General features: G+C 32.7%; 1 protein-coding gene across 4 annotated transcripts in view; it reads right to left on the bottom strand.

The window, feature by feature from the left end:
• The window catches only part of LOC127179878 (formin-1), an 87,458-nt gene that overhangs the window by 17,836 nt on the left and 46,911 nt on the right, over positions 1-22,711 (bottom strand). For all 4 annotated transcript variants that reach the window (XM_051133665.1, XM_051133664.1, XM_051133666.1 and 1 more), the window contains 7 exons: positions 19,157-19,244; positions 17,212-17,273; positions 14,269-14,357; positions 12,914-13,043; positions 11,251-11,397; positions 11,109-11,168; positions 10,323-10,443 (listed from right to left, as the gene is read on the bottom strand). In XM_051133665.1, coding sequence (XP_050989622.1) covers positions 10,323-10,443; positions 11,109-11,168; positions 11,251-11,397; positions 12,914-13,043; positions 14,269-14,357; positions 17,212-17,273; positions 19,157-19,244 — 697 coding nt within the window. The remainder of the gene's footprint in view (positions 1-10,322; positions 10,444-11,108; positions 11,169-11,250; positions 11,398-12,913; positions 13,044-14,268; positions 14,358-17,211; positions 17,274-19,156; positions 19,245-22,711) is intronic.

Here is a 22,711-nt window from a genome sequence, read left to right as displayed (position 1 = left end):
AATATTCTAGTCATTCTGATGTTTGCTTTTGTTTTTTATTAGATTGGGTTTTATTTTATAGTTTAATTTAGTTAACAATAATAACCCTACTGTATTGTGAGATGTTTTAATTGTCTGTTGTTCATCTGATAGTAATTATTTGTCGTTTCTGCGTGCGTGTGACTCCAGGCAGATTTCGAGCTGCCTATTTTCCATGTTCTCATTTCGACAGCACCCATTCACTGCAGACGATCCATTGGTGAGACAGTGATGGAATGACACATTTCCACAAATCTGATGAACAAACAAACTCATCCTAATCTTGGATGGCCTGAGGGTGAGCACATTTTGATTTCTTTTAACAAAAGACGTCTTTTTTAATTCAACTTGGCATAAAAATGAGCAGCTGATGTCTGATTCTATGCACTGATGGGCTGCTGAATGAAGCAGTAAGGCGGTGAATTAATGAAGCGCAGGTGACTCGCGCGTATCACGTTACCAGCACATTCATAAACGAGTTAAACGAGAAACATGAGGAAGAGGTGTGTGAATCTCATCTCAAACAGATGAGCATCAAAGACGCGTTTGGAGCGCATTCAACCGAACCAGAGCAAGAATGCTTTTGATTACCGGACCGACTGTTCTGGTGTCAAACATGAGAGCTCGTTTATGAGTTTTCCTAATGATTTGAGAGTATGCGGCTCATTATGATGACGGTGAGTTTGATATCTGTCTGATACTGAAGCATCATCTCAATGACGAACTGCAGGCTTTGCATCTTTGAGCCAATCAGCTGAGCTGTAACTGTCATGTGACGACTTGCAGATATGTAAGAGGATCACACGCGTTTAACGGATCCCATCAGCTCAGCTCTGTCTCTGTCTTAGCACAGATGTGGATGTAGTTTGACCCGCTGTTCGTTTGTGTTGTTTGTGCTCAGAGTCTTTGTTGTGCTGCCAAACAACTGCGTTCACACAAACTCAAAGAAATCAGTCAGCAGCTCCGTTCTCTGCCCTCCAAACATGTACATGCGGCATGTGTGTGTGGATATGTTTAGCATTAATGAATCTAATAAATACCTGCATGTGTTTATCATTGCAGCAGCTATATTTCGGATTTTTATAAAGCTTTGATTTTATGTAGACCTCATACTTTTACAAAAATGGGATTGAACTGTTCTCAAGAACAACAGTCTGAAAGTTCAAATATGATTTATCTTTACATCATGTCTTTACTTAACTCTAGGACAAAAATAAATAAATAAATAAATGTGTGTATATATATATATATATATTTATAGTACTAAATTAACTAAAACAAACAAAAAAAACTAATAATAAATATGTATTTATTATTAGTTTTTTTTTTAGTTTGTTATTTTAGTATTTCAAGCTATATTAAAACTGAACTAGCTATGTATGTATATGTTTTGTTTAATATCTTAAATAAGATTTAAATTCTATATTTTCAGTTTTTTACTTTAAGGTTTTAGTAATTTTGTTGTATTTTTGTAGTGTTGTATTTTTAGTTAAAATAAAAATTAAAAAATAATGTAATGTAATAATTTATGTAATTTTTTAAAATTAATGTTTATTTTATTTTTGTTAATATGCTGAATTCCATTTTATTTATTCATTTTCAGTTTTCACTTTAATGTCAAGTTTTAGTAATTTTGTTGCATTTTTGTTTTAGTTTTTTTATTTTGGTTGCGTTTTTGTTGACCATAGTTTTTTTTATTATTCTTCTTCTTATTATTATTACTACTACTATTCTTTTTAGTTTTAGTTATTTTAGTTATTGTTGTTGTGTTTTTTTCTTTTTCAGTTAACATTTATTTTGTTTTAAATAATACAATATGAATCCTCCTAAACTCCACCAATTTTCTTCTAAAAACACTAAGGTTTTGTTGTATTTTTAGTTAAAATTAAAATTTAAAATATATTTTTTATTAATCTGCATATATTAATGTAATATTTAATTTTTTTGTATTAATGTTTCAGTTGTCACTTTAATATCAAGTTTTAATAATTTTGTCGCTCATAGTTTTTATTTTTTATTAGTAGTATTTTGTTTTGGTTTAGTTATTTTAGTACTTCAAGCTATATTAAAACTGAACTAGCTGAAATTATATACAATTATATACATATACATTTTTTAGCAATTTTTTTAGTATTTTTAGTAATTTAGTTTTTTTTTTATTCATTGATTCATTTGCATATATGTATGATTGATTATTTTACTTTTGTTAAAATGCTGAATTAGATTTTATTTTTATATTTTATAAGTTTCAGTAATTTTGTGTTTTTTTTCTGTTTCAGTTGACATTTATTTTGTTTCAAATAATAAAATACTAATCGTCTTAAACTCCGCCTCTTTCTTCTAAGGACACATTTAGATCCGCCTCCACCCAATCAGCATCTGATTAACGGATCCAAGTCCCGCCCAACATTGCTTGCCAGTGTTTAAGTTCAGCTTTCACGAAAATGAGTTATTTGAAATATAAATATCGATTATTGGCTACTCAAAGCAGAGACGAGGGGAACCAAACGATGGAAATAATGACATCACATTATGATGTAACACGCCTGGGCGCCAAAAAAATAAATAAATCAATAAATAATAATAAACCGAAAATAAACAGACCATCTACTGAGGGACCGCGGCATCACTCATGACATTCCTCATCAGTCCAGACTAAAACAGGACTGAATATTGAGCTTCAGTTCCAGTCCCGAGTCTTCCATCGTTTTGAACAACTTAACTGTGGAACCGCGAGAGCTGATTTATCTGGACGCGTCGGCCTTGGCCAGTCAGACGGGTAACGGCGGGGATTTATACGGCTCTGACAGCGCTCTGAGGTTGTATATAATTGTGGATTATCTACTGAAATTCTTCGGCTTTGCTCCGATGGAAATGATCCACTGCATGCTATATAAATAACTCCGGGCCGTCTCGCCAGACAAACGTCTTGTCTCCCGAAAGGTTTTCCAAAACATGACGTCTAAAGCCCTGTGAGCCGGAGTTTGTATGCGTGTACGAGCATGGTTTTGGTTAATTCTCTCTTTCATCATTGGTAGCAGCGGAGGATGCGAGGAATGCGTCTATTGTCTCCGCTCGTGGCATATGGCCTCCATTGATGCGCCACTTACAAAATTATTGCCCAGCTCACAGGAGACATTCCCATAACGCTTTCAAAGCTTATGTAAATGTTAAGACAAAACATGTTCATGGAGCATTCTTATAATTAACACTTGATAAAAAATCCTCGTAAGAATGCTCTCATACTATTAATGTTTGCTCAATGTTTTTGTAATGTTAGCAGAAAACACTGTGAGAGTAAAGTTCATGGAACATCCAATGATGTTGTTTGTTTCTGATAATTGCTAATAGAAAACGTTCTTAGAACAACTTTCTTGGAATATTATTCATAACTGATGAAAAAGTTTTTTGATTATTCTTAAAATATCCTTTACTCATGAAAAGGATCAGCTAACGCAGAACATTCTCAGAATGTTTTCAAAACATTTTAAAAGAGATCATTCAAATCTAACTAGATCGTACAGTTTGTAGACAAAGTTGGCTTGAAAAAGCCTTGCCAGAAAATTTGCCAAAAAAAGTTTTAAAAGTCGGTCTTCAGTTTAAAAGTCTGAATGTTTTGAAGGCAATACAGTCTACTAACATAGCTATGCGGTTGCTATGGTACCCGGGTGGTTGCTAGGGTGTTACTATGTGGTTGCTAGGGTACCCAGGGAGGTTGCTATGGTGTTGCTATGAGGTTGCTAGGATACTCAGGCTGGTTACTAGCATGTTGTTAGCATGATTAACGAGTTACTATTATGTTTCTAGCATGATTAGTAGGTTACTATCATGTTGTAAGCCAGATAAGCATGATTAGCAAGTTGCTAGCATGTTGCTAGCATGTTTCTAACATGATTAGTAAGTTACTAGCATGTTGGTAGCATGTTTCTAGCATAATTAACAAGCTACTAACGTGTTCTTAGCATGATTAGCATGTTACAAGCATGTTTTCTAGCCTGATTAGCAAGCTACTAGCATGTTTCTAGCATAATTAGCAAGTTACTAGCGTGTTGTTAGCATGATTAACAAGTTACTATTATGTTTCTAGCATGATTAGTAGGATACTATCATGTTGTTAGCCAGATAAGCATGATTAGCAAGTTGCTAGCATGTTGCTAACATGATTAGCAAGTTACTAGCATGTTGGTAGCACGTTTCTAGCATAATTAACAAGTTACTAGTGTGTTATTAGGATGATTAGCATGTTACAAGCATGTTTCTAGCCTGATTTGCAAGATACTAGCATGTTGCTGGCATAATTAGTATGTTACTAGCATGTTGTTACATCATTGTTACAAACATGTTTCTAGCTTGATTAGTAAGTTACTGGCAGGTTGCTTGCATGAATAGCATGTTACTAGCATGACTCTAGCCTGATCAGCACATTACTAGCATATTGCTAACATGATTCTAACATGATTAACAAGTTACTAGCATGTTGCTAGCATGTTTCTAGCATAATTAGTAAGTTACTATCATGTTGTTAGCCTGATAAGCATGATTAACATTTTACAAGCATGTTTCTAGCCTGATTAGCAAGCTACTTGCATGTTTCTAGTATAATTAACAAGTTACTAGCATGTTGCTAACATGATTCTAACATTGTTTGCAAGTTACTAGCATGTTTCTAGCATAATTAGGATGTTACTATCATATTGTTAACATGAATAGCATGTTAAAAGCATGTTTCTAGCATAATTCGCAAGTTACTAGCAGGTTGCTTGCATGATTAGCATGTTACTAGCATGATTCTAGCCTGATTAGCAAGTTACTAGAATGTTGCTAGCATAATTAGCATGTTTAAAACAGCTAAAACCAGCCTAGGCTGGTTGTCTAGTCTTCGATGGTTTAAGGTTGTTTGGTATTTTAGCAGGTCTCACAGATTGACTAGCTAAGACCAGCCTGACAAACTAAAACGTGGCCAAAACCACTTTAAACCACTTTAATCTTAGGCTGGTTTTGCTCTTTTTTCAGTAGTGAGTTGTTAAGCTTTGCTACAGCAATAAACAGCTGAAATACACCATAGGTCTTTCTACAAACGTTTTCACCCCCTCAATGAAAGTCTATGGGGGTTTTGGTGGTTTTGATAGTCTGTTTTACAAAAACTATAAGCCGGATCAGTCTGAAAAGATAGAGCAACCCGAGTCAGACCAGTCTGAAGGTCTGGGCCGAGTTTAGTGGTTGTAGCTTTAATAGTCTAGGAGGAGATACATGCTAAAATTTGGTCTCGGAAGAAGTAGTACATGTTTTCAAAATGATAGAATCGAATATTCCTCTAACATTCATATAACCAAGAAACAACATTCTGTACATAGAAAAAATGGTTGTTCTAAACATTTGTGAGAAAATGTAACGTTCTCATAATGTTTTCAAACTGACAGAATGGAATGTTAATGTAACATTCACATAACCACAAAGAAACATTCATTAAATATACAAAAACAGGTTGTTTAAATATTAAATGTAACATTTTCACAATGTTAAATGTTAAATGTATCATTTTTCAAACAGACAGTATGGAACGTTCCTCTAACGTTCTTAATCCATTAAAAACTGGACTTTTTGACTGTTTAAAAAAACGGTTTCTTTGTATCTTTTGGAGCTTCTGGAACGTAGACAGCTGCTTATGAAACCCTCCAGACCCAAAGATATTCACAGACTGACACTGCGCTGTTTGGAGCTCAGACGTGTGAGTAAATGAGACGCAAAAGCCGCACAAACACACACTTATCGTTCGGCCTGCGTACCCGAGCCCCGAAGAGACGCGACCGAGAGCGCTTCATCTGGAAACGCTCAATAACGGCCAGTCCAGAGCTGTTATTCTTTGATAACCATTACTCATGCAATGATGTTTGTCTCTTGTCATTAAAATGTAAGAAAAACAGCTGTGCTTTCCGTCTCTGAAGTTTTTTTTTGGTCTCTTTTGTGTTTTCATTATTTTGCCCAAAGTTGCCTGGATATTCCCGTGTCCTTCGTGCACGAAACGGTTAGTGGGGTTTTGTTTTCGGAATCGCGGTCGCGCTTCCCAGGGAAATTACACGCCCCACCGGCGGCTTAATCAAAAGAGCGGCGTCTGACTCGCGTCTGGATTCAGGCGGCACACAGGTTCATGTTCCTCTCCGGCCGTGATTAATGCAGACACACTGACACTTCACTTTGAGCTATTAATGTTACTTCGGCTTTTAGATTTAGACTTTGGTGAGCAGGAGAGACTTTCTAAAGCAATCTGAAGATCAGGTAAAGTGAAGTGAGTGCATGCGCAGCATCAGGGTGAGCTGGAGAGAGACTGTAGGTATGAAACCCTTTTAACCCTGAAGAGAGCAAAGGAGCTGAAACGGAGATCGGATTTCTGGTAAAAGTTGAAGAGAGCGGCGCGGAGGGCAGCGGGGCAGTCAGGTTGTCTCAGGGCGTCTCTGTCTCGCTCTGCTCTCATAGTTCAGACGTGTAAGCGGCCCCTGAGACTGACCCCGTGTCGCGACCCCTCCGCCCGGCCGTGTCACGCACCGCGGGTGTAAAATCAGCAAACGCTAACCCTCCAATACACACGAGACGAGCTGGACGTCCGTCCACCTACTGTCTCTGATAACGGCTCCTGTCCAAAAAAACGTACCATCAGTTATTTCTCCTACACTGCAATGTCTGGATTTAAATGAAGAACACTGGAAATGTTTGCTGTATCCAAGATGATTCGTCTGTGAAAAATTTTACTTTAATAAAATCTCAATATTAGGGCCCTTTAAAACATGTTGTATTTTTTGTCAAATTCTATTTAAATTTTTCCCCAAAATTATGTGGTTTCCATTTTTTTTAATCCATCTTAATAGTTGAATTGAATAATAATCATAAAGGAGGTATAATTAACTGAATTAACACATTTTTAAAATAATTTATTCAAATTTTAAAGCATGAAATATCAATATTATTCTGGGTTTTTTTTATTGTGTGGAGTTCAATTAAATTTAATAAAATCAAATGTAATGATCAAAAGGGATGTAATTAATTGAATTTTTTTCCCCAATTGTGTGGAGTCCATTTTAATGGTTTAATTAAATTTTAAAGATCAAAACGGATGTATAATTAATACTGAATTTATACAAATTTTAAAGCCTGAAATATTAATATTAGGGTCTTATTAAGTTATTTTTTTTCCAAAAGTTTTTTAATTATGGAGTCCATTTTAATGGTTTAATTAAATTTTAATGATCAAAATTATGTATATTTAATTTAATTAAGTTAAAACTTCAAGTTAATTTTTTTTTAACAAATTAATAACGGAGTAAAATTTTTAAGTTAGAAATCTCAATATTAGGGCCCTATGAATTCAGTTTTATTTTTTTTTTTCCCCTAAAGTTTTTACTTTATTCTTTAATCCATTTTAATGATTTAATTCAACTTAAATAATCAATAAATCATTTATGAATTAAATTCATAACATATTAACAATTTATTAAAATTTTAACAATAAAATGTGTTCTATCTTTTTTTTTAATTCTTTGTTTTAATTTTTCTGGATTCAGTGTTTTATGATCTAATATAAATGTATTAGCAAAAATGGCCTTAATTTAATGTATAAAACTTTAAGAATTTAATTAATCTTTATGTCATATGTAATTAAATAAAAAAAATGAGAAATGAGAAAAATTGTGTGATATTCCTAAAAAATAATAATAATAATAAAAGAAAAAAAGAAATAAACATTATATTCCATTTAATATTTTAAACAATTTCACTAAAGTGTATTATTATTGTTATTATTATTATTATTGAGTTCTTTCAACTCTAAAACAACAATATATTTCTATTATAACTTCTTCAAGTTAAATCAAAGTTTTATTTTGGTGTGTTGTAGTTAACCGTGCATGTTTTCTGCATTATAGAAATCATTTGACCCTTCAATATTACATTTCTCATCAAAGGTCAAATGATTTGAGCTATTAATATTTGATATTAATTGCACAGCTCTAATGTAGCTGACTAAAAATAGATCTTTTTATTTCTCTTGAATTGTTTTGAAGAAACATCTGAGACTGAAATCTTTGTCTTCTGCCCATTTTATTTATGAGAGTAAAATGCTTGATTTTTTGCAGATTCAATGAGGGAATCCATCGAGTCATCAGCGGTGAGGAATATCAAAGGCTCGGTCGTGTCTACGTCTCACACGTGTACGTCAGATGCACAGACCTCAAATCTCCGTCCAGGAACTCTCAGTGTGACTTTCCTCACCGCCTCGACTTCCTCTGCACTCTCACTTTAAACAGAAATGACTGCAGGAATAATTAGGAACACTTGCAGCTCTTTATGATGGCACGGCATAAATATTTATCCCTGTCTGCTGCCGTCGTAGGTGCGATCTGGTGCCAGCGCCCGAGGACTCGCGTTTAAGGCTTTTTTGTTGTGGTGTGGATCAAATGCTAAGGCCCTTATTCTGTATTTATTGTCTTGCGTTTGCGTGCTAATAAATGAGTGACAGACAGCTCGAGGTGGGGCGGCAGTGGTTTTGTAGCCCGTTTGTATTTTTCCCTCGGGTCACTGAGGATCAGAGTTTTTAACAGCGATTCTCAAATGGAGGGGAATGAGGAGAGAGCATATCTAATTGCTTTCATATGCCATATTATTGGCTGATTTAAATAATTGCAGACACCGGGGGCTGGGGGGGCGCGTGACCTTTGACCCCTGCGGCGGCCCGGAGCACAGCGGAGTACAAGCTACGGTAAAAACGCTCCTTCCAGTGTAAAATGAACATGCTTTTAACTGCATGTTAATTGATGAACATGATCAGTTCACTCATTCCTACTGCTTTGCATCATAATGCTTAACCCTCATAAGCCATTACTGCATTTACCCCTTATTTTGTGTTTGAAATATTATTGTATGAAATTATTAAGACCATATAATCAGAAAATTATCATTATTAACCCCACTGGAATTAATTAAATTAAATTCCCTTTGGATTTATAACTTATAGTTGCTCAAAAACAGTCCAAATTTATGAAACCTACATATTTTTCTTACAAAACAACATAAATGTCTCATAAAAATCATTGTAAAAAATCTGAAAAAATTAAATGTGCAAACTTTCGTTCCCTCACTAAAAATTATGCAGTTGTTTGAAATTTTTATGCACCTCTTCTGGTTGAAATTCGGGTCGATATTGTATTTTTTTTAATAATTCATTTGAACAAATGTTTCAGTGACTCACTTTACACCATCTACTGACAAATAACCTGAGAAGAGTCACTGAATCATTCGGAACATCTCTGTTTAGTGTCAGTGGGATGGAGCTTTCCTTCCAGTCGAGTTTGTATTTTTTAATGAATCATTTGAACAAATGATTCACTGACTCACTTTGTGCCATATATTGACAAACTGACCTGAGAAGAGTCACTGAATCACAGAGTCACAGAGTCTGAACAACTCTGTGAAGAGATTCAAAAGAGTCACTGGAATGAAGCTTTTGTTCCAATCGATTTTGTATTTTTTAATGAAACATTTGAACAAATGATTCAGTGATTCACTTTGTGCCATATGTTGAAAAACTAACCTGAGAAGAGTCACTGAACCAATCTGTGAATCAATCTGAACAACTCTGTTTAGTGAAGAGATTCAGAAGAGTTACTGGGATGAAGCTTTTGTTCCAGCTGAGTTTGTATTTTTTTTAATAATTTGTTCAAACAAATGATTCAGTGACTCACTTTGCGCCATATATTGACAAAATAAATTGACAAACTATACGATTTTGTATTTTTTAATGATTCATTTGAACAAATGATTCAGTGACTCACTTTGTGCAACCTATTGAAAAATAACCTGAGAAGAGTCACTGAACCAATCTGTGAATCAATCTGAACAACTCTGTTTAGTAAAGAAATTCAAAAGAGTCAGTGGGATGAAGGTTTTGTTCCAACTGATTTTGTATTTTTTAATGAATCATTTGAACAAATGATTCAGTAACTCATTTTGTGCAACCTATTGACAAATAACCTGAGAAGAGGCACTGAACCAATCTGAACAACTGTTTAGTAAAGAGATTCAAGAGTCAGTAGAATGAAGCTCTTATTCCACTTCACTATTTTTTAATAATGTTCAAACAAATGATTCAGTGACTCACTTTGTGCCACCATTGAGTAACCTAAGAAGAGTCACAGAACAAATCTGCAAATGAACTTGAATAACTCTGTGAAGCTCTCTAGTAAAAACCTTCTTATTTTACTGTCTAATTATAATAACACAAAATAAAAAAACAGTCAAACGGATGAGATTCATACCTGTCAGCTCCTTCTTTAACTTGCGCAGGTCTTTAGCGAGATCTTCAAACTTGACCTGAGCGGCGTGGAAGAGATCCTGAGGTTCAGGCAGCGGAAAAACGCTCTTTTCTGTTCCTGCGTCCTGAAACGACAACACAATCTTTCAGAGAAAGAAAGAGAAACTGTGCTTATAACTATTGTTGTTTTTACTCAGTATTTGTCTTGTTTTCCAGCACAAATATCTAAACATTCTTAAATGAAAATACATTTACTGGAGATGCAAAATGAAAACATGAAGTACTGTTTTCTGACAAGCTGATCAAGATGAAGTGAGTTTTGCTTAAAACAAGAACAAATAGTGTTTTCCCTCTGAATTCAGTTGATGTTTTCTGACCCCAGTGACTCATATTTGCTCTTTTCAATTAGTTTCTAAAAAAACAATTATTTTTATCCTAAGTCGTTTTGCATCTCAAAACAATGTGTACTGATTTAAGAGTGTTTAGATATTTTATCTAGAAAACAAGATAAAAATCCTGAGTAAGAAAATCATTTTTACAGGATTTCCTCTTCTATATGAAAATGTATATGTTTCAATCAAAGTCAAATCAAAGATTTATGAAGCATTTAAAAAAAAAAAAAAAAAAAAAAAAAAAAAAAATCACAGAATGTACTAGCATAATAAAAAGGTAAACAAAAAAATATAAAATGCAGTAAAATACAATAATAGAAAAATAAATAAATAACATTTGAGAGAAAAATATCATAGAATAAAATAAAATCATGAGGTTAAATCTCATACGGCTGTACCTCGTCCATGTTTCGCAGGTAGTACGACACCACATAGTCCACCAGACTTATACGATTGTCCTGATGGAAAAGAAGGTCATTAGTGTGTAGAATCTGTCTGTAGAAGTGAGACATGTTCAGTTTATGAGTGTTATCTTCATACCCTGCTCTTGACATCTTTTAATTTGGGCAGAATCTCCAATCCGAATCCGTCCGCCTGTCCTCTGGTCCGGTTTCCACCGTTCATGTAGTTTCCGAAGGCCAAGATGACACCGATCACGTCCTTCACACTGTCATTCTCAAGAAAAGTCTAGAAAAGACAGCACACACACACAAATACATACAGTACTTGCTTCAAAATACAACATTGAAATAATATACTGCATCGTGTCACATCACCTCATTTTATCACAGGTTTCATTTTAGAAATGAAAATATTATTTTTTAAATGAATATAATTTTTTTTTTACAAATACAGATATTGTTTTTATTTAGGATTTCAATATTTTTAATGTTGAAATAAAATAAAGGTTTCATTTTTTTTTAAATAACTAGTCAAGATGATGTTATAAATTCATGTTTGTTGTTGCTTCAGGTAGATGCATAATTTTTGAAAATTACTGTATTTTTGAAAATTGAAATTTTTGAAAATACTGTAAATACATATTATTACTAAGTGGTTTGAACATTCATTTTTAATCCTAAAAAATGGTTAAATTTTTTGGCAGTTTAACTAAAAATATTATTTTTATGATTTTTTTTTTTTTTTTACAAATATTTATGATTTCATTATTTTTTATTTAGGCTACATTTTTTAATCTTGAAATAAAATTAATTTTTTCATTTTTTAAAATAACTAGTCAAGGTTTGTTTGTTGTTGTTTCGGGTATATGCATAATTTTAGAAAATTACTGTTACAAAATTACTGTAATATTAAATTGAAATTTTTAAAAATACTGTAAATACATACTAATAGTAAGTGGTTTGAACATCTTTAATCCTTAAAAATGCCTCAATTTTTTTGCCAGTTTAATTAAAAATATTATTTTTATATATATTTTATATATATTTTTGACAAATACAAATGTTATTCTTATGATTTCATTTATGATTTCATTATTTTTATTTAGGTTACATTTTTAATCTTGAATTTTTTTAAATAACTAGTCAAGATTATGTTATAAAATCACATTTTCTTGTTGCTTCGGGTAGATGCATAATTTTTGAAAATTACAGTATTTTTGAAAATTGAAATTTTTGAAAATACTGTAAATACATATTATTACTAAGTGGTTAGAACATTCATTTTTAATCCTAAAAAATGCCTCAATTTTTTGGCAGTTCAACAAATTAATTGCTAAATAAATTGCTTCTGGTCAACAAAACATTCTGGAAATTAAAGAAAAATAATAGATATAGAATATAACAGATATAGAAAATGACATATCTAGTGTTTCACAGATTCTTTTATTTCCAATTTCATTACTTTTTATGTATTTTTAACCCTGAAATGAGCAGTATTATTTTAATTCGTTGGTAATTCAATGCAATAAAGAAATTGTTAATGTTGTTTTTGATTGATCTGTCACTGATTTGTCACTTGATTTGGAAATGGAGAGTCAAACTGAGTGCATTGCATTGTGGGAAACAGTACTTTGGTTGCACTGGTGTATAATGCACATTTATAAAACGCAGTATGTCATCCAGGTCATGCATGCATATTGCAGAAACAGTTCAGAATGATTTTCTGCTGACTTTTTTAGCAAATCAGCAGAAGAAAATCCAAAAGAGAAAGTCAGAAAAGCAGTTTCAGATCTTTATTGTACCTTGCACACAGCAGAGATGATCTCCACCTTATGATGGACGGACGTTATGGAGTCCACAAACACAGAGCGGAATATGATGCAGTGCGCTCGCCGGGCGAAGTCGGGAATCTGGGAAAGCTCGTACAGGAATCTGCGCAGGAAGATGAAAGAGCGAAACCAATGAGATCAAAGCGGTGAGCAACAGCCTCACACGCACCGCACAACATCTTCACACGAACATACAATCTGGATGCAAGTAAGTGCATTTAAGTGTGATTAAGGTGAATATCAGCGGCACGAGTCACAGAGGATCACCGGCTTTCTGTTTGATTAGCATACGAGCGGACTCACGCTGACTCACTACAGTGAGGGTCAAAGGTCACGCACAGCTGATGATTCTGAAGAACGGTCACTGCTTTTACAGGAACACTTCAGATGTTCAGATGTTCATTTCTCACCCTTCAGTTCATAAAAACAAACCAAAGCCACGCTCACATTAATGCACTTACACCGCACACCTGACATTCAGCAGGCTTTGGAAGTGTAAGTTATTTATTATGATAATAAAAATGTGTTTATTTAGAGCTGTAAAGTATTTAATGTTTCTTTTGAGGTGCAGCTGAACGTCTGATGTTGTGTTACTGATGTCAATCCTTTTCTGGTACACTGTAAAAATATTTAAAGATAAACAAAATATAAAACATAATTTTAAAGGTTATTTATTTATGTTCTGCAATCAGCATTTGTTTCAATATTATTGAAATACTAGGCCTATTATAGTTTTTGTTAATATTTTTGAATATTTTGAAGAGATTTGTATTTGTGTATACTTTTTTTTTTCTTTTAGTTTTTATAACTGTACTGCCTTAATGGTTTGATGTTTTCTACTGTTTAAATTGATAAAAAATATTTGCGATCTGAATCAAATGATTCGCGAATCCGCACCAAAGTGCCGATCTGAATCAAATGATGCGCGAACACGCACCAAAGTTCCGATCTGAATCAAATGATTCGCGAACACGCACCAAAGTTCCAATTTGAATCAAATGATTTGCGAACCCGCACCAAAGTTCCGATCTGAATCAAATGATTCGCGAACACGCACCAAAGTTCCAATTTGAATCAAATGATTTGCGAACCCGCACCAAAGTTCCGATCTGAATCAAATGATTCGCGAACACGCACCAAAGTTCCAATTTGAATCAAATGATTCGCGAACCCACACCAAAGTTCCGATCTGAATCAAATGATTCGCGAACACGCACCAAAGTGCTGATCTGAATCAAATGATTTGCGAACCCACGCCAAAGTTCCGATAAGTCAATATTAAATAAGTCCATTTATTAATATCCTATCTGAGCGAGAGAATGACGTACTGTTCAGGTTTATCCAGGAGTTTCACCTCGTCTTCTTTAGACGTCTCGTAATGTTTCTTGATCTTCTCCAGTTCATCAGGCTGAGCTCTCTGTCAACATTCACAACAACAAAAAAAACATTAGAAGTAATACTAGTAATCCAGGATCATAAAATGAGGACTTTGCATGTTTATAATAAAAATAGCACAAAAACACCCATCAGTTTAACTAGAGATGCTGATGATGGACCAAGAGTCAACCAGGCTTCAAATCACTCACTTTGTGTAATATCACAGTTATAATGGGTAATTTATAGGTCTTTCACATAACAGATGATGAGGATCGTTTAACCCTCTGGGCCTCTTCGTTTAGGAGTCACACTTGGCTCCTTCGCAGTCAAAAGTGACCGAAGCCTTGAAACGTAACTTTGTTTTTTTCAGGAAAATCATTGTTAAATACTTTTTTTCAATAATATTTTTTGATTATTATTTAGAATTTTGATGGGATTTTATGACAATATGCAATATTTATACAATTTTTATAATTTATTTACTAAATTATTATTTATTTTTATTTTTTCCCATTAGAACATTTCACATTAAAATCCATTTTTTTGAAGTGAGAATTGTGCCATTTGGTGTCATTAAAAAATAAAAACTTGTGTAATGTCATATAAGCTCCTGTATATATATACACTATATACACATACATATATACAGACGCTTTTGGATTATCATTTTTTACATATTTTATTAGGTTTTGCTTTTAGATATACATTTAGACTTTCTACAAGACTACGTTTTGTTAAGGTTTAGATATTTTTGGTTAGACAAATATCAGGTTGCATTATGACTGCAATCAAACATTAAAATACAACAAAATTGCTCTCCCCATCTCACACATTCTCAAAATTGTCTCTGTTGCAGTCTTACCAGTTAATTTCTGAGTGTGTGTGTTTGTGAGAGACTCTTTTGTATTTTTCCATTTATTCATTTTATTTCACATATTCTCAAAACGTGCTCCGCTGCATTTTTATCAGTTCATTTCTATGTGTGTCTGTGTGTGTGGGTGTCTGTTTTGCACTCTTGATATTTTAGAGTGTCACCCCGTGATTGCTGTGCATTTTTTTTCCTGCACAGCAGCTGATTTGTAGTTGGTACCAGAGGCGTTTCTAGGATATGAAAACATCCAGGGCTTTTGCCAAAACATCAGGGGCTAGTGGTGGTGGATGGGAGCTCACATCATTATGAAAGATTTTGTTAGACACAGGTGGGTGAACCTGGATCCTTCAAGGGATCTCCATTTTATTTTTTCCAAATTCTGTGTTTTTCTGTTTTAATTTGGACTCCTTTAATTTTTTTTTTTTTTTTTTTTTTTTAATTATTATTTAAAAATACATGTCTAATTAATTAAAACAATGAAACTTATACAATTTAACATCAATTTATTAATTTCATTTTTATTTCAAACAAAACATAATTTAAAACAAAAAATATATAAACACTACATGTGTTGCCGCACCAAGAAAAAACACGTCCCAAAGACGTCATACATTACAAAAAATGTTGGAAAGGAGTGGGATGAAGCTAAAGCTTATTTTTCCCCACCTGTTACCAGATTTGTTTTAGCATGTCTATTTATTTGAATGCATAAAACAACTTTTATTTATTTCTACAACAGCCTTATGAAATTCTGTGTTGTGTATTTACATTTTTCTAGTTATCAAATAAAGGCATGAAATATTAATTTATCTTTTAATGAATGAAAATGAAATTTTATTTTTGATAAATAAAGGGGATGTACAATTAAAATTTAAAAGATGGAAGAAATATTGTGTAACAAAGTTTTATTAATTTTTCAACAGTAGTAGCAGTAGTACGTACATTCTACAATGTCTACAAACTAAACCAAACTTTTATTTTGACAGGTTGCCGTGAATACCTTTAAATTTGTGTGAGTATATGACCCTGGCTTTACTCTAATGAAACAGTGGAGATGTTGTTCATGCATTTTTTATGGCAGACGCTGAAATCAATGCGTACAGTGTCACGCTTCAATATGTGTAGTAGTAATGGAAACTGCATGTGTGTCTGCACCATTTCTTCATTAAGAGACACACAGAACATGCAGGATTCATATTTAAATGGTATTTTGCGGCTTAATATCTACAGATACTAGTCTATATCACGATTTGATTGAAGTGTAATAGCCGGCTTTTGATTAATTCATTCAAGCTTTGAAAAATTCTGTGAATTCCTCAGAAATCATAGGGCGATACAAAAACATTCGGGGCTAGAGAAAAATCTCGAGCCCCAAATGATTAGACCTAGCGACACCCCTGGTTGGTACCACCAAAAGATTATCTGAGTTTTCGTATTTTTTTGTATTTCCCATTCATTTCCTATGTCATTCATTTTTGACCGTGAAGGAGCCAAGTGTGACTTTTTTTTGTGACCCTTTAACATACCCGAATCATGTCCATGAATTTTTTGCGTGTTCACATAGCTAATGCAACAAAAGTCACCAAGTGTCAGCTCATTCAGATGAAGCTACGATTTTTAAAATTTCAAAATATTAATTTTTTCAGTCAAAAATGACCAAAGAGGCCCAGAGGGTTAATAGTCCCCATTTACTTCCGCTGTATTGTTTTCTACACTATGGAAGTCAGTGGGGACCAGAAACGTTAGTTTCCCAACATTCTTCAAAAGAAGAAAGAAATACTTTCATTTTTGGGTCAACTATCCCTAGATGATTAGTCTTATAAGCAGCTGACTAGCCTGCTGTACAAAAGCAGTTTTAGTGCACACGTAATGCTCTGATAATATTAAAGGCAGTTTTACTGGCAAACAGCTGGAGCTGTTAAAACACAGACTGTAGAAAATAAACAAAGACTGAAGAACGCGACAGAACGAGAATAGAAATCAGGTGTTAATCCGCACTCTCTGGTTTCATTCAGATACTCACGTTCTCATATAAAGCTTCAATAGTCTCCAGATCCACCACAGAATGATCCACCGTCAGAACAGCTGCAATATACAGCACAAAACAAACAGACTCATTAGAAACACCAGATCCTACAAAAAACACACTTAGAGATTTTCTGTTGAAATGCTTCTTTATGTTGATTTCCAGCTTTAAAGAGAAGTCCACTCCCAGAACAACAATTCACAAATATAATGTACTCACCCCCTTGTCATCCAAGATGTTCATGTCTTTCTGTGAAAAAACATTTCAGGATTTTTCTCCAAAAAACTCAAAAACCCGAAGACTCCAAACAGGTGAACTAATTCCAGTACAGAACCTAAGAGGATGTTGCGTATGCGCGACTGAACGAATCACTCCCCGAGACGACTCGTTCTTCCCAAGTCACATTAAAGATTCATTCAAAATGAACAAATCGTTCAAGAACGCACATCCCAGAGCCAGTACTGCACCAGCTTTTGTGCTTAAAAGCTGGTTTCGCTAGATAAGACCCTTCTTCCTCGACTGGGATCATTTAGAGCCTTTGAAGCTGCATTTAAACTACATTTTGGAAGGTCAAACTCGGGGCACCATATCAGTCCATTATATGGAGAAAAATCCTGAAATGTTTTCCTCAAAAACCATAATTTCTTTACGACTGACGACAGAAAGACATGAACATCTTGGATGACAAGGGGGTGAGTAAATCATTTGTAAATTGTTGTTCTGAAAGTGGACTTCTCCTTTAAACATGAAAACACGTCCGGCCGGTTGCACTAACTTCAGTCACTATGTTAAGACTGTGTCTTATTATCTAGCAGTCCATCAGTCTTACTTTTTTCAGATTAGCCAATCTTCATTTTTATAAGTTATGACCTGTGTTAAACAAATCAGATGACTAACTTGAAGGACTAGTCTTACAAAGCAGAAACATGTCAGATTGTGCTCTAATTCTAGTGACCAATCAGATGTGAGTAAATGAGTGTAACTGATCATGTGACTCTGTGTACAGACGGTCAGATTGTGTTTGTATCCAGCAGAGTTTGTACACAGACACACCAGACTCATTCAGATCTCATGGGCTCTTTGATTATATTAATTTATTATTATGTTTTTTATTTCATTTTTTAATATATTTCTTTTATTATTTATTATTTAATTAAGTCTTTTTATTTTTTTTTGAGAAAACAAAATATGTACACATATTTATTCTATTTTCATTCACAAGTGTCTTAAATATTAAATATTTCTTAACCTTCCAGGCCATTTTTGATGCATTAGCTATGTGAACAAATCACAGACATGATTCTGGATATGTTAAATGGCTGAAAAATGTAAATAAAATAACACCTGGAATTTTCTCAGTCAAAAATGACTGTGGGCAAAAAATAGCTCAAAAAAATTGACTAAATATTGCCAAGTATCATAAAATCCCCTCAAAATTCTAAAAAAAAAACAAACCTTTTGACTGCAAAGGCGGATTGAAATAAAATAAAATAAAATAAAAGAGTCATGAAATGAAAGACACCATCACATGCAGCAGACAGGACAGAAAAATCAAAATCAAATAAAGTCAAGAAATGAAAGACACACCAGAACATGCAGCAGAAAGGACAGAAATAAAATAAAATAAAAAAATAAAAAAAGTCACAAAATGAAGGACACACCAGAACACATGGCAGACAGGACAGATAATAAAATAATAAAATAAAATAAAAAAATAATAAAAAAGTCAGGACAGAAATAAAATAAAATAAAAATAAAAAAGTCAAAAAACGAAAGACATAACAGAACAAGCAGCAGACAGGACAGAAATAAAATAAAATAAAAAATAAAATAAAACAAAATAAGATACGATGGACACACCAGAACACGCAGCAGACAGGGCAAAAAAAAAAAAAAAATAATAATAATAATACAAAAATAATGTTTAAGATGCCAATCTCACCCTGCTGAATGTCCTTCATCTCCAGGTGGAGGCTTGATATTAATATTCCCACAGCCTGAGAGCGTTTGCCATCCAGCAGCTTGATGATCTACAAGAGAAGAAATGAATAGGTGTTATTCATCAAGGACGCAATAAATTAGTCAAAACTTGCTCTTTTGTTGGTTTCATTGCTTCTGTTGTCCTCACCTGTTGTCTCTCTGGACATTTATAATGTTTCAAAATATTTCTGTTTCAAATAAAAGCTGTTCTTTTGAACTTTCTACTCATCTGTGAATCCTAAAAATAAAATATATGAAGGTTTCCACAAAAATATTGTGCAGCATAACTGTTTTCAACATTGCTAATAATCAGAAATGTTTGTTGAGCAGCAAATCAGCATATTAGAATGATTTCTGGAGGATCATGTGACACTGAAGACTGGAGTAATGATGCTGAAAATTCAGCTTTGATCGCAGGAGATTCTTCTTTGAGGTGTGGTAATAAATCTAAGGCGTGTTTTTGTCACGTCGCATCAGAGGAAACATCTCGAAACGATTGCGATACTGTCACAATTAGCAGCTCGCTGTGAGAAGAAGAAAAAGCAGCAGAAAGTGGCACCATAAAAGGCCATCGTTGAGCTCTGGACGAGTGCAGAGGAGATTTTATAACAAACTATAAATTCACAGGATTTTTATTTGTACCTACACATGGTCACAATTACTAATGACTGAATTCCCTCATAAAGGCCACGAGAGTTTTGGCACGCTAAAGAGCCGCTCTAAAACTTAATGTGTCGCTCTTCTTCATTAGGTAGCGGTGCGGCGTTACGCCGTTGAGCTACTGCCGCGTTCAGTGGGAACCAGTGCGACGGCCCTTTAGATGTGAGTATTGCATTACAGCAGGTGAAGAGAGCGTTCATTATTAATGTGAGCAGAGACACGCTAATGAACCACCGACAACCGAACACAACCGTTTCGTACAGGTCTCTCATAAGCTTAAACTTGGAACATCATTCAGGTCTGAAGGGGTTAATAAATGCTGAATATTAAAATAATGAAAATATGAAAAATGTAATAAAAATTGTAAAAATGTTTTTTTTATATACATAAAATATTTATTTATATTTTATAATAATATTGTATACATTTTATTTTTTATTTAATATATTTAATTTGAATATATATATATATATATATATATATATTAGATTTTTCAAATATTTCAAAAATATTTAAATTATTTCAAAATAATATTTTCATTGTATATATAATTAATATATTTATATATGTAAATGTAAGAAATATATGCACATATATAATGTTTCTTAATTTACTTCCTAAATTATAATTATTTGTACAATTTCTTAAATATAACAAATGTAATTTTTTTAACATTTAAGACATTTTATTTTATATATATTTAAGTAAAACTTATTTAAAACATTTTTTCAAACTAATATTTCTCATTGTATATATAACACATATTTATATATGTAAATGTAAGTAATATATACACATTTAATATTGCTTAAATTATCCCTTTATTTCTAATTGTTTTTTTATATTTCTTAAATATATAATAAATGTATTTTTCAAACATTTCAGACTTTTTTATATATACTTAAATATTTTAATTTCAAAATTTAATTTTTTTCTTTCATTTTTTAATTTTCATCTTTAAAGAAAGAAAAAGAAGATACACTTTTAGATATTTATATAATATATTTATAGATGTAAATGTAAGAAATATATACACACATATATAATGTTTCTTAAATTACTTCCTAAATTATAATTGTTTTTAAATTTCTTAAATATATAATAAATGTATTTTTTTATTTTACATATATTTAAGAATAATTTTTTTAAATATTTTTTCAAACCAATATTTCATTGTATATATAATAAATATATGTATATATGTAAATTTAAGAAATATATACACATATTTAATGCTTCTTAAATTACGTCTTAAATTATAATTGTTTTTTACATTTCTTAAATATGTAAAACATTTTAGACATTTTATTTTATATATACTTAAATATTTTAAATTCAGAATGTAGGAAGACACACTTTCAGATCAACTCATTAATAAAATGTATATACACACATACATACATACACGCTGACAATAGAGTCCATTATTAGGAGGAAAAGAAATGGAAAATGATGATAAGTTTAGTTCAGATCATTCAGTATCTGCCACTGTCCTGGAGTCAGTATGAAACCTACTAAACACATTTAACAGCTCCACTTTACTAAACACATCAGGTTTCTAAAGCGCGGTGAGTAGCGGCTACAGTAAACATCATCATTACACTGTTCAGCAGGAGAAGTTCATGAATTCTGGAATTTCAAACACAGAATTCCTTGATCTACAGTCGGCCGTCAAACGCTTCCCAGAATAGACGCCAATAAACACACGGCGTTAGAGACTTAAAGTTAGAAACAATTAAAATGTCAGTTTGTTTAAGAATCATCATTACTGTTCAAGCTGCATATTAATAATGATTCATCTGACCGTGTGATGTTTACATACTTCACAGAGCTACAGAGACGTCAGGAGACCAGAGACACACCAGAACATACAGCACACAGGACAGAAAAAAAGAAATAAAATAAAATATAAAAAAATACATATATATGTATATGTATATGTGTGTGTGTATATATATATATATATATATATATATACACATAAAAAATAAAATAAAATAACATAAAATAATAAAGTAAAGAAATGAAAGACACACCAGAACAGGCAGCACATAGGACAGAAAAAAAGTAATAAAAAATAAAAAAAAAAAAAAAAAAAAAAGTACAAATAAATAAAATAAAAATTAAATTAAATTAAATTAAAAGAAATGAAAGACACTAGAACACTTTTCTGCACCAGACAGGGCAGAAAAATAAAAATAAAAATAAAATAAAATAAGTATTTCATAAAATATAAGAATACATCAAGATACTAGAGACACAAGAACAGGCAGCACACAGGGCAGAAAAAAAGGAATAAAATAAAATAAAATATAAAAATATATACAATAAAATAGAATAAAATAAAAAATAAAATAATAATAAAAAAGTCAAGAAATGAAAGACACCAAAACATGCAGCATACAGGACAGAAAAACTAATTAAGTTAAATAAAAAAAAAGCAAAAAAAAAAAAAAAAGACACAGCAGACAATTAAATAAAATAAAAGTTTAAATAAAATAAAATATTAAAAGATGAGAGAAACACCAGAGAGGGCAGAAAAAAACAAAATTAAAATAAAATAAAATAATAAACGGAGCAATTCCAATAGGGTCCTCACACAGCAGTGCTCGGGCCCTAAATATTTAATAAAATATAATAATGTATCAAGAGACGAGAGACACAGTAGAACGCACAGCAGACAGAACAGAAATAAAGATGATTATTACTATCATTCTGACGTCTAACGTGTTCAGATATTCGGACACACGTTCTTCTGACGCCACCTGTTAGTGATTAGAGCTCGTCCAGTGAGCAGACGGAGATGACAGAGGCTCCGCCCCCTCATGTCATTCCGCCGCGCTTTGATATGATAATC

This window comes from Labeo rohita, chromosome 17 (assembly GCF_022985175.1).
Source record: "Labeo rohita strain BAU-BD-2019 chromosome 17, IGBB_LRoh.1.0, whole genome shotgun sequence".
NCBI classification, from domain to species: domain Eukaryota; kingdom Metazoa; phylum Chordata; class Actinopteri; order Cypriniformes; family Cyprinidae; genus Labeo; species Labeo rohita.
Note: the sequence above shows the minus strand (reverse complement) of the source record. Positions and strands in the feature narration are given on the sequence as shown.